The sequence below is a fragment of the Callorhinus ursinus genome, unplaced genomic scaffold (assembly GCF_003265705.2).
Source record: "Callorhinus ursinus isolate GAN/ISIS: 27379988/994484 unplaced genomic scaffold, GSC_fseal_2.0 scaffold18, whole genome shotgun sequence".
Lineage (NCBI taxonomy): Eukaryota > Metazoa > Chordata > Mammalia > Carnivora > Otariidae > Callorhinus > Callorhinus ursinus.
The window spans coordinates 30,939,747-30,952,104 of record NW_027397080.1 but is presented as its reverse complement, the minus strand read 5'-3'; the positions used below and the strand labels follow the sequence as shown (position 1 = coordinate 30,952,104).

At 38.5% G+C, this 12,358-nt stretch overlaps 1 protein-coding gene across 5 annotated transcripts in view; it reads right to left on the bottom strand.

The window, feature by feature from the left end:
* The window catches only part of RERE (arginine-glutamic acid dipeptide repeats), a 411,538-nt gene that overhangs the window by 140,619 nt on the left and 258,561 nt on the right, over positions 1 to 12,358 (bottom strand). Inside the window, exon 1 of one of the 5 annotated variants that reach the window (XM_025856831.2) lies at positions 1,267 to 1,511. The exons of the other annotated variants lie outside the window; for them this stretch is intronic. Within the exon in view, the coding sequence (XP_025712616.1) occupies positions 1,267 to 1,292 (26 nt within the window). The 5' untranslated portion in view covers positions 1,293 to 1,511. Of the gene's footprint in view, positions 1 to 1,266; positions 1,512 to 12,358 lie in introns of those variants that run through there. 5 annotated transcript variants of the gene reach the window in all.

The window sequence follows — 12,358 nt, the reverse complement described above, 5'->3', positions numbered from 1 at the left end:
CACTATCCTATGAGCACTTATCAGCTGCACATTCTTCCACATCATGTGCTGCCACCTTCCAACCTCCCAAATGCACAAAACTTAAGTGTCACTTCCAAAATTTTTTCCAACTTTCATCAGAAGAAAAAAGCGGAGAGGAAACAGAGTGTAACAACTAATACAATTCGCCAACTTCATGTACCATCTACTTGGGTAAGAACTGAACTTGTCCTAAACCTGAGTATTATGATTGCCTCCCTACATTAACCATGGTAAGAGCCATCTGTCTGAGCCCTGGCTACAAACAGGACACACAAAATGCGTAACCCCCCATCAGAGAAAAGACTAGTGCAGGGCCCATCAAGCAGTGCGCACAGAATCTGGCCTGGTCAGTGCCTCCACCTTCTCAAGCATCAACTCCTCTTTTTACTCCTCTCCTACAGAATGTATAAGTCACACAACAAAATACACAAACACCACAAATGCCACCTTCTGCTAAAACAAATGAAATAAAGAAACAAAATACCTGGAACCTTAACTTCTATCACAAATGTCACAGCATCCATTTTTTCTTAATTGTCAAGACATTTCCCATAAACTCTGAAATGAATGGACTCTTTCCTTTTGAAACAATAGAAAATGATGTGACATAACCTTTTATTTCTTTTAAAAAATCACTTTAAGGTGATAATGTTGCAACCATGATCCACAACTACTCCTGCGTACGTCAAAACGTATACACTATTTCATCTTCAGACTTCAGAAACAGATCACAAGAAATATAATTTGCTCTGGCAAACAGGCTCTCAATCAAAACAAGTTCCACCCACCTTCAAAGCAACCAATAGCTGCCCACCTACCACCCTTCCTAAAACATCCAAACAGAGCTGCTCTTGGGCCCAGGCATTCCCTACCAGCCACACAGCAACAGAACAGCCTGCAGTTTGTTCTGCAGGTGCTTGAAGGCAAACAAGCTCAGCACCAGGCATCATGCAGGACTCAGGTTAAAGCTGTACCCAGAGAGGAAAGGGGAAGGGAAAGGGGAAAGGGACAGGAACAGCAGGATCCACAACGTTCTCCATTTGCTTAATGCATCTCCGGGCAGACCCCATTCTTAGCTCTGATTTCACGCTTCGCAACACCACCTACATCGCCAGCCAGGGCTGAATTAAAGGCTCTTAGGAACATGCACTATGAATGATGAAATGATTCATAAACATCTTCAGAAGTGAGAAAGAGCAGCAAAAACCATCACTGTTTCGGTGAGGCCAGAGGAAGATAGCCTACCTGCAGGGGCTGAATGGATCATCCATGACTAATAGAGGCTCTGGTGAGTCTAGCTGTATCCCTGAACCTCTACTTACTGTTAAAACTCTGCCCTTTTCTACTCTAACAACTCAAAATGGAGGCACATGCAGTCTGAGAGACCTCATAGAGCTTTCACTGAGCTTGTGCTATGACCTAAGCCTTCACGCAGAACGCAGAAACTTCCCCCTCACACTGACAGGACTGAGCATGTGCTGTGACCCTCCCTCATCCATACACTGTCTCTCAACGCAATCAATCTCAACCCTGCTGTTTCCGTAAATAAAGCCCAGCCAACAGACTCTGCAGCTTCTCCCTGCATACCAAGCTAGTGTGCAGGGAAGTGGGGCCTTAGAAAGGGGATCCGAGACAGCCAACACCAGGGAACTCGGCAAGCCACACCATCTATCGAGAGGCTTCAGAGAACTGCCCTGCTGTGATAAGACAACAGCAAGTTTTGCTTTTTTTAATTGTGGTTTTATTTTTTTTAAAGATTTTATTTATTTATTTGACAGAGACAGACACAGTGAGAGAGGGAACACAAGCAGGGGTAGTGGGAGAGGGAAAGCAGACTTCCCACCAAGCAGAGAGCCCGATGCAGGGCTCCATCCCAGGACCCTGAGATCATGACCTGAGCCAAAGGCAGACGCTAACGACTGAGCCACCCAGGCGCCCTTTAATTGTGGTTTTAAATAGCAAGATCTTCAAGAAGGAACAGAATCAAAACATAAAGATATGACCATACATAGGATTAATTAACAGAAACTAGAGCACATTTATAAACATAGTAGTAGCTACTTAAGGGGAACAACCCCACAAATTTTGTTTTGAAAACTTTGTAAACATTTGGGGAAAAAAGCCACACAAACAATTCTGGCAAAGCTGTGGAGTTCCGGGTGTTGTCCCAGCTACAACCACAGTAGACAGTATAGAAGACAGAGTGTCTGAAGAACACTGTGTTCTATGAAAAGAGCTTAATCTCTCTTAAATAAGAAGCCCTAAAATTGCCTAAATAATAAATAAAAACATTTCCCAAAGAGATACTAATCCAGTCAGGTATGTCTAGCTTGAAAAATGTACTTCTAACACGAACAAGGATAGGAAAGTCCAAATCAAGAGGTCAAAGAACACCACACCACAAATACTCAAGCACCTAAAAATCTCATTTGAGATCTCCTGATTCAAAGGTTTAGGCAATTCTTTATAGTACTGTCCATGAAGCTAACTTCATTTAAAATTTAATCAGAAAAAATTTCTAAAGCCACATCAGCAAGGCCATGCCATGCTAGTCATACTGAGTGCTATGAAGTATATTGTCCACAGCACCAGCCATTTTCTGTTAAAATCTTTAAAAACACACCCTTTATGCCTCTCCCCACAACCTGCACCTCCAACAAAAAGGCAAAGTGGGCTGTCCGCCACGTAAGATAGCCTAGTTCCGTATGTGTACACAAGCGTGTTTCCATTTGCAAACTAAGAGATGATTCTATGTATGATTCCTTATAGTTACAATTAAAAAAGAAAAATAAGACCATGAAACTCCTGAAAATGTATAAAGGACAAGATAGAGTAGGAAAAAGCAGTGCTAATTGCGTTTCCCACAAATGTAACAGTGTGAAGAAATTAAAGACCTGCTTAAGAGAGTACTCCATGTCCTCAAGATTCCTAAAATAAATGTGGAATCCATTCCATTTCCTTATTACTCCTGTTTTTGCTACCAAATAAACTAAATTCTGAGACGATGATTAAAAAACTCTCATCTTACTGAAAATGTCATTTATACAACACGAGAAATGCCAAATACACTTAAGTAAGATTTGCTTTTGACCCAGCACCTGAATCAAGTGCTTGGAAGACTACTCTCCCTATTGGGAAAAGTCTGTCCCCAGATGTGTGAGACCAGAAACAGTCGGAAGAAAAAGGCTCTCTAAAACAGAAGCAATTGAATTGCTTAGAAGCCAAATAGCACGAATATGACTATCAGTATTTCCTTCAAAAGTGCATTTTTTCAAAACTACCGAATCACATGGAAAATGCACCCTTGGAGAAATCAATGTAAAATAATAATTTAATAAATTCATCATTATTCTGAAAAACCACATGAGCTGTTCCATGAAACACAGCATAAAAATGGTTATTATGATAGCAATCCAAGAAGTGTAAACTATAATTTTGGTCCCACCAAATACCCTGAGTGACACTAAGGGCAATCCATCAGAACCCTACGACCTTTTCTCCAAACACTGGGTCCCCAGCGGCCGAGGACTCCTCCAACACCCTCCTGGTCGTCGCTCCTGCCATTTGCCTCATCGCTGCCCTCTGCACGCCCCTCGGGCGGCCCCCCAGCCCCGTGGTCTCCTCGGTGGTGGCACACCCCAGGGCTCACCTCAGCTGCAGTTCTCTTCTCTTGTGCGTGGAGAACTCACACACGCACCCACAGTCCCAGCCAGCTCCTCTCTGGAGAGACCTCCGTACCGGGGACAGCTGGGAAGCCTCAGAGAACTTCGTTCTCCTCTTGCTGCCCCCTGTCAACTTTTTCTGGGGTGCCTCATCTCTCTTGACAGATGATAAAACTCTTTGGGGGCAAGGACAGTATCAAAATCATCTTTACTGGAACCACCTAAATCTCTTCTTTTGTACCTCAAAAAAAATACATCTGAAGCACTGAGAAGGGCAAAATAACACTTAAGACAATCATTCCCTGGCAGAAATTACAAAACCTAAAACTAAAAATGAGGAAACATCAAACAAACCCGAACTGAAGAATATTCAACAAAACTGGCTTCTAACTCATCAAAAATGTTAATGCCATGAAAAAGAAAAAAAAGCCAAAAACATGTTGTGAAAAATGCTATATATAATATGCTATATATAGCTAAATATGGACTATATTAGATTAAATGGTATTATATCAATGTCACCTTTTCTGATTTTGCTAACCATATCACAATTATGTAAGAGAACGTCTTTGTTCTTGAGAAATACACATTGAAATATTTAGGGAAGAAGCTTGATGCTGCAATTCATTCCTAAATAGTTCAGGAAAGGAAAACAGAAAAATGAAGCAAAGATGATTAATATGGAGAATAACTCAGCAAAAAACAGAAATAATAAAGTAAATCTGTAATAAAGTTAAAAAATATATAATACATAAAATCAGTAAGAGTAAATTAATTAAGCAAATACTGCAAAATGTTAACAACTGGTGAACTAGATGAAAGATATATACAGGAGTATATGTAGTAACATCAAAACTCTTGAGTTATATACATAAAATATTTAAAATTTTAAATATATATATATTTAACATATATTTATATATTTAATATATATTAAAATATTTAAAATTTTAAATATATATATATTAAAAAACCTACTTGTACCAGTAAGCCTTCAATCATCGGTCCTCATGGAATCTAGAGACTGGACACATGACTGGCAACGAGTGACCTGCCGCGCTACCTGCTTCCACGTGCTCTAACCCCCAGACTGGATCACTTAACACGCAACTCTGAGTTCAATCCAACCTCAGAATATGAGGTCAGTTCTCCTCCTCAGAGAAAATCGAGGAGCCCTGAAACCTAGTGGTTTGGTAATTAAGTAAGCCAATGTGCCATTTTAACATAAATTCCAATTCTAGAAATGGGCTCTGTTTCCATCAAGCAAGTCCTATCTTACACTGAGAACCACCCTCTGACTCTACTCAGTACTTCCAAGCCCCTAAGACCTGGGCCTTATTTTCTCCACGGTTGTCTGGACCACTAGATGTCTGCTTACTGCTGCTGACCATCTGCCTAGACCTCATTCCTGCCCCATTTCCTTGCCACCTGGGTGCCTGCAGGGATATGCACACACAATCGGCACACAGGCTGCCCATGTGCTTCCTTCTGTGGCCCCTACTGCTAGGTCTTCCCCAAAGTCCTGTGATCCCAAGTACTTCCACACTGTCTCCGGATCTTGGACCTCCCTCTCTCCTGATTCACCTCGTAGTGAACAACAACTGACCGATTAACATTTTTGAATAGATTAAAAGTGAGCTGAGAGTGTAAAATGAATATACTATGTTAATGGATTCTTTCTAAAATTAAAAAGGTTTATTACATAAAAACTGACTGAAAAACTATTTTGTCCACTGTCATACTTAGTTTTTCATGAGTAGAAAATTTATCAAATGTATAGTAAGAACTATAACATGCAAGATTTTAAAGAGTTTTTTACTTACCAGAAATATAAAAATGTTTAAAATGTTTTATTTACGAACAACAAATTGTAAAGCAAAAGCAAGGAAAACTTAACATTCAGGCAACTCTAGAGAAAAACACTTGTTGGAAAAAAAGATACTCTGTTTGATTTTTAATGAGTACTAACTTCACATCAAGAGAAGGGAAGCATTTAGAAACAGTGTGGTTAAATTTTGTTTTCTAACTGTCCCTCATGTGTGGAAATGGAGCTGAGCGTTATGCATGCTGCTCTGATTTCCAACAAACATGCTGATTTATCCTATCAGTTCTAACTATCTGTTCACTTGCTTTCTCAGAGTTTCTATGGCAAAAACTATTACACCATGTTAACAAAGGTTTTTATTTCTTCATTTTTTCATGTCTTAATGGACAGGGGACTCTTTTTTTTTTTAATTTTAGAGCGATACTTCTAACACTCTGCCCTTAAGTATAGTGCTTGTTGTAGATTTCTGTTTAATTATTCAGTCACAACAGCGAAGTTTCATTCTATGGTTACTTTGGTTAAGAGTCCCCTCCCCCAACATGGACTAGTTGACTTTCAACAACTGTTCTCTCAACATCATGATGAGTATATAGTTCTTCTTCATCATGTTAAAGTGGTAAGCTATATTAACAAGATAAATTTTTAAACCAGTCTTGTGTTCTATAAACCCAACTTGAGTAAGTAGATTTTTTCATGCTTTGCCAGATTCCCTTTTCTAATATTTTATTTAAACATCTTACATGCATGTTCCTAAGTAAGACTGACCTATCAATTTTACTTTTTAAGCTGGTTTTGGTATAAAGGTTTAACTAGCTTCATAAAATGATGCAGGGAACCTACACCATCTTTCTCTGTTCCCTGGAACACTGGTAGAGTTTACTTATAAAGCCACAGTCTATAAATTTTTTTTATTATTTTTGGTCTAATGAGAAGAAAAGGAAATGTCCTATACAAATTATGAAAATGCCTTTAAAGGAGAAAGGCATGCATTTTTTTACCCACTTCCTCCTTCTTCCAGCCTGAAATCTGGATGTCACAGCTACCATTCGAGTGACATCTTGAGTACGAGGTAAAAGTTGAAGTTAAGGATAGGTCCCTGATGGTTGTGGAGCCCCACACCCACCTAGGACTGCTTCTTCTCAAACTCTGCTTACCTAGGAGGGAAATAAAGGTTCTATTTTGTTTCAGTCTATTACACAGTCTCTCTCTGATAGTTCTAGTGTTGAAGTTCTCAGGTGTATATCTTACCGTTTGTTTTATCTGACTCAAGTTGATGGCACATGGTTTCTTCCAACATTTTGTAATTTTTAACAGTGCATTTGGCATTCAAAGATATATTATCTGTATATATCCTACAAGTTCTTGAATGAGAATATGCCTGTTGGAGGCTCAATGGCCCAAGACCACTTTTTACATTATCTTCTCATCCTAGAGTTCTCATATTTTTCAAGAATGTAAATTCATGTCCCAACTGCCATGGGGGCAAAGCCCAAAGTTATGAATTATAAGGGAAATTCTCCCTCTAATCCTCTCTCTCTTCTTTTCTGTGCTTAGAGTCCCAGTCCCAAATAGGCTTTCTCTATCATTTCCCTCTAATTCCGGATACATCACCTAGCTCACCCTTTCACTGAAGAACGGACCTTTGATGGCCCTATAACTTGGTAGAGGGCTCTCAGTTCCAACTCCCTAACCCCTGAGATCAAGACCCCATCTCTTATACCTGGTGGGTGTTAAAGGCAAGACCCTTTGGTTAAGGAGACAGTAACTAACCCAACCTCCTCTCATCATGGGCTGATGAGGATCAGCTTAATGATTTACTTGACAGTTTCTCTTAATTCGTACAAGCTCAGCTCTGCATTTAAAAGTTGTCATATTTTATTCAACACTGGTAGATGTTTACTGGCAAAGGGTTTTTGAAATTATCAACGCTGATTTTTTTGTCCTATCTTATTAAAGTTCTTATATTTTAAAAAAAAGTTCTTATATCCTCAGTAGGGCTGTGTTTCCAAATATACATGTACTCTCAACCGTTTCCAACATTTGCCATCTGACATAAATGGTTAAGAGTTCGAATGTGATGGCAGAGGAAAAGCAAACAAAAAATTTATACCTAGTTCCAGCTTCTTGTCCTCAAAAGCGATACAAACACCATGAGCTATGATGAACTGACAGCTTCACTAAAACAGAAGATTTTGAAATGTATGAAATCCAAATTAACTGAAATAAAGGAGATCTACATTGTTACTTTTCAGATGAAGTATAAAGATTTATTTGAAAAAAGATGGTCACAATGTTATTTAGAATAACCAAATATTGGAAAACCATAAATGTTCAACAAGATGGGAATAGATAATTGAGACATCCACATGATGGTAGAGAAGATGCTCATTACAAATGCTTGTGCAAAACGTTTAATGACATAGTACTATGTTCATAATAAAAGAAAATGAATAAAGGAATGCATGATCATATGTATATTATGTGTAAACAATATTTTAATTATAATCTTAATACATACACATACACCTATATACACATGCACATAGGTGTAAACTGAAGGGGAAAAACACAAACATGGATTATACAATTATATTATCATTTCAGTTTGCTTCTTTAACTTTTGTACTTATCAAGTTATTTTCTAGTGAGCACATATCTTTCTCTTCATTAGAAAAGCTTGAAGTTATTTTCCAACACAGCCAGAAGAAAATGAGGTTGTATGAGTCAATCTATGATAAAATCATCAATGTTAAGAGCACAGGCTTTGAGTGGAATAGGCTTGGGGTTTCCTGTTTAGTAACTGTATGCCTTAGGCAATTCTTTAATATAACGCCAATTTTCTCATTTGTAAAATAAAGGTAATGCCAACCTCACTGAGCTTTTATGGGAACTAAACAATCAAACATGGAGTAAGCATTCACTGTGAGCAAGTAGTTGTTCTCCCGTGGGCCCTGAAAAGAAGATGTTACAATTTGATTTCTTGAGATCACACTTTCTTAAGAAATACCAAATGCTAAATCTACTAATGATACAGTTCAAGATATCAAAACCCATCCATGTGTGGGAGACAGCAGAGTCAGTGATAGAAAACTGAAGTAAAGATATTAAGGATTATGAAATAAGGTTTATGACTCTTAAAGATGAGAATTACAAATAAGGAAAAAACTAGAAGAAACCCTATGGTATTGGATTAGATGTGGAGAATTTGGTATGAATGCATGGACACACACATACTGATACAGAAATATAGATGTAAAAGTTTGCATACTCTCCTTCTCCCCCACTTTCCTCCTCCCTCCCCCACCTGACACACCCTAGCTGTTTACTCAGAGGCCTGACAGCAGTGACAGGAAGTAATGACCACACCTAGGTATCATTCTCCAAAATCTAGGACAATTTGACCTAAAAATGAATAATGATAGTAAGAGATTAGATAAACAACTGAATAAAATAAGAAGCCATTAATCCACCTAGTGTAAATAAATGAATAAAATGAAAGTTTCATGGGAAGAGGCTATTTATACATAGTCTCAAAGCAACCTTCCACAAAATGGTCAATTATTATCAAAGGAAAAAGAGAAATTCTACAATTGCAAAGTCTGGCAAACAGCACCTTATTCAACTGATTAAAGTAAACATTACCAGCCATGAGACAAAAATTATGATAGGATGTAGAAAAAAAGAAGACACGACTTCTGCGCTATCCCTGTCAAAGATACATCATCTGAATCTATTAAGGAAACATCATAAATGTAAACTGAGAGACAGTCTACAAAATACCCTATAATCTTCAAAAGTACCAAGGTCATGAAGTGAAAGAAAGACTGAGAAACTGTCCCAGACTGACCGGTCAGCTGTAAAACAACTGAATCCATCAACTGGCTCCTTCTACTACAAAAATCTTTATTGGGAAAAGTGATAAAATCTGAGTGGGGTCTGCAAATGCCATGGCAGTATTTGAATGTTAATCTCTCTTGAGCTGGAGGCCTGTATTGTGGTTGTGTAAGAAAATGCCCTTGCTCATAAGGAATACCCCCAAGTATTAGAGTGCGGTACAGCCTCATGGTGACAGCATACTTTCAAATGGTTCAGTTAGAAAAGGTCCTCTACTATACTTACAACTACTCTATAAGACTGAGACTGCTTCAAAACAAAGTGAAATCAATGAATTATGCAAGTAAAACTCAGAGTAGTGCTAGGCACAACAGGCCTCACTAACTGTAGCTATTGTTAGTAACATTATGACCATTGTCAGTTGGGGAGAGATTATTTCTAAGTCCTTGCGAGTGCGACAGTTTATGATTGCTGCTAAATATAATGGCAGTAAACCTTAAGCTTCAATATTGCTTTAAAAACTCCTCAGAAAAAGAAAAGCGGAGAAGGCACAGGTGAATGATCACAGACATTCTCTCCTGGATGAGATTTGAGCTCTCAACTTGTTTTCCATCTGACTAGCAAGAGAAGACTCACTCACTAAGCAAAGAAACAAAAAATACAATGAGATGTTTCATGCTACAGAGCAAGTCTCTGAAGAGATCAACACTTTTATAAGACAGTATGGGGTGGGGGTGCGGGAGGAGCAACAGATCAGTGACCATCAATACAAGATGCTCCGTTTTATATGTTCTCTTCACTATCTCTACATGCACTTTAGTGACCTAAAAGAACCCGTATCTAGCAAGGGGAAACAAATGGACTGGTTCCTGGGAAAATTTGTGTTTCATAATGTAAAAGTAAACATCTCCTTTCAAATGGCCACTACCAAAATCTTTCATTCTTGCTGAGACTCGACCGTTACTCCCTTCCCCTCCTTCCTCTCCTAACTCACTGGCCTTAGAAGAACTTTTCAAAGGAATGAAACATAAACCCAGACAGGGCCAGAAAGTATACTCGTACCGGCCAGTAGACTGAAGCTGCTGAGGTGAGGGGATGGGAAGGAAGCTGAGGGAAAGGACATCCAAAAATTCAATACCACCTACATGCGATATGGGGAGACAGGTTCATTTACTAGAAAAAGCTTAGATCTCTTTCTCAATAAAAAAAATTTTTTTTCAGGGCGCCTGGGCGGCTCAGTCGGTGAAGCGTCTGCCTTCAGCTCAGGTCATGATCCCAGGGCCCTGGGATGGAGCCCTGCGTCGTCGGGCCCCCTGCTCCGCGGGGAGCCTGCTTCTCCCTCTCCCTCTGCCACTCCCCCTGCTTCTGCGCTCTCAAAAAATACACAAAATCTTTAAAAATTTTTTGTTCAATTTTGGTTCTCTCAAATTTCTCATTGAAATATTCTGACCATAGAAATGTATATTATTTCACATTAACATCACTTACATATTCATTATAATTGTTATGTCAGTTTCATTAGAGGCAAGAAATTTATCTTTCATTTTTAGTAGTTGTATATTTTCAAAATGAATTTAATAATCAATATTCTAAGGAGAGTCAAAAATCCCCAGTGTTCAGACTTCCATATGTCAGCACAATCAACCAGATGGTTAATGGTCTACTTGGTAGAATCAAGACGTCTTAGGAAGTAGTTTATGTTTTGCTTTTGGACTTAACATTTTATGGGGTTAAAAAACAAACTTTGATATTTTTCAACCAAATTTATAATTCTTTTTGCAATTCCCAAGAAGCAACAAAAAACCTGACAGTTTACACAAGCAACCTACAGGATAGCTTGTGCCACCCCCATTTTATTGAGGTACAAACAGAGTCCAGGAAGTACCAGCCTTAGCCCTGGACACAAAGATGAAGTGACTGCCCCACCGTCAGAACCCAGGCTGCCTGGTCCAAGAGGGGGAGTCAGTCTTAACAAAAAGATCAAGAAGTCAGACTAAATGGCTATGAGATACTGGATAAATAAAAAAGCAACTAAGGATAGTAGGCAGATGAATGCAGCCATGTCCCTATGAATAGAAATTATAATTATCTTTTTATAAGCCAACCTCCTTTAGTTCAGCCAAGAATACTGGTGCTTTGTGCATATGTCTATAAGGTCTCACTGGCTTTATGTATTAGGATTTTTGAGCTGAAATTTACTGACTTTATTTTATAACCAGATTTTGGATTAGAACCTTCAGACAAAATGAGAATATAATGACATTATATTGCAGAGCACGCTGCTGACTGCAGAATTAAATTTGGGGTGAATCTTAAGTACACAATACCTGAGTGCAGAAATGTCAAAACAAACCCCAGAAGCAAAGCCTGATTACCTAAGGGCTCAAAATTCAGGCCTCTCTCATTAGTCAGACCCTTGTCGTTTGCATCCTATTTGAAGCTGGAAACATCTGCCACCAAATTTTTTACTCAAGTAAGTTTTGTTCCTTAAATGTCATGGCTAGCAAGAATACAGCATCACCATCCCTTATCAAAGATCCTAAGGGTCAGAAGATTTTTAGAATTCAGAATTTTTTAGATTTAGAAAGGTACTATAGCCATATACCATATACTATGTGATACCCCACAAGTGTCTGACCAATGACCCCCTACTCCTATCACATTGATACTTTTGCAGTAAAAATTGTGCAAACTCACTCAACCCAAAATGAACTAACTCAAGAATACAAATAGCCTCATCTCAGTTCAGGCCAAGAATGACCATCCAATGAGCTTCAGCACCAAACTGAGCATAAAATTTTTTTTTATTTTTCAGAGCTTTCAGATTTCAGAACTGAGTTTGGGATTTCAGAATTAAATACAGAATTTCAGAATAATAAAAATTCCATGTCAATTACCAAGAAATCTACCCTCCCTGAAACTTTAAAAGCAAAGTACCAAAGAATATAGAAAAGTTTGTTTCCTACTGTCATACACATGTTCAATAGAGTAATCCCATCAAAAAGAAGTCTGGAAA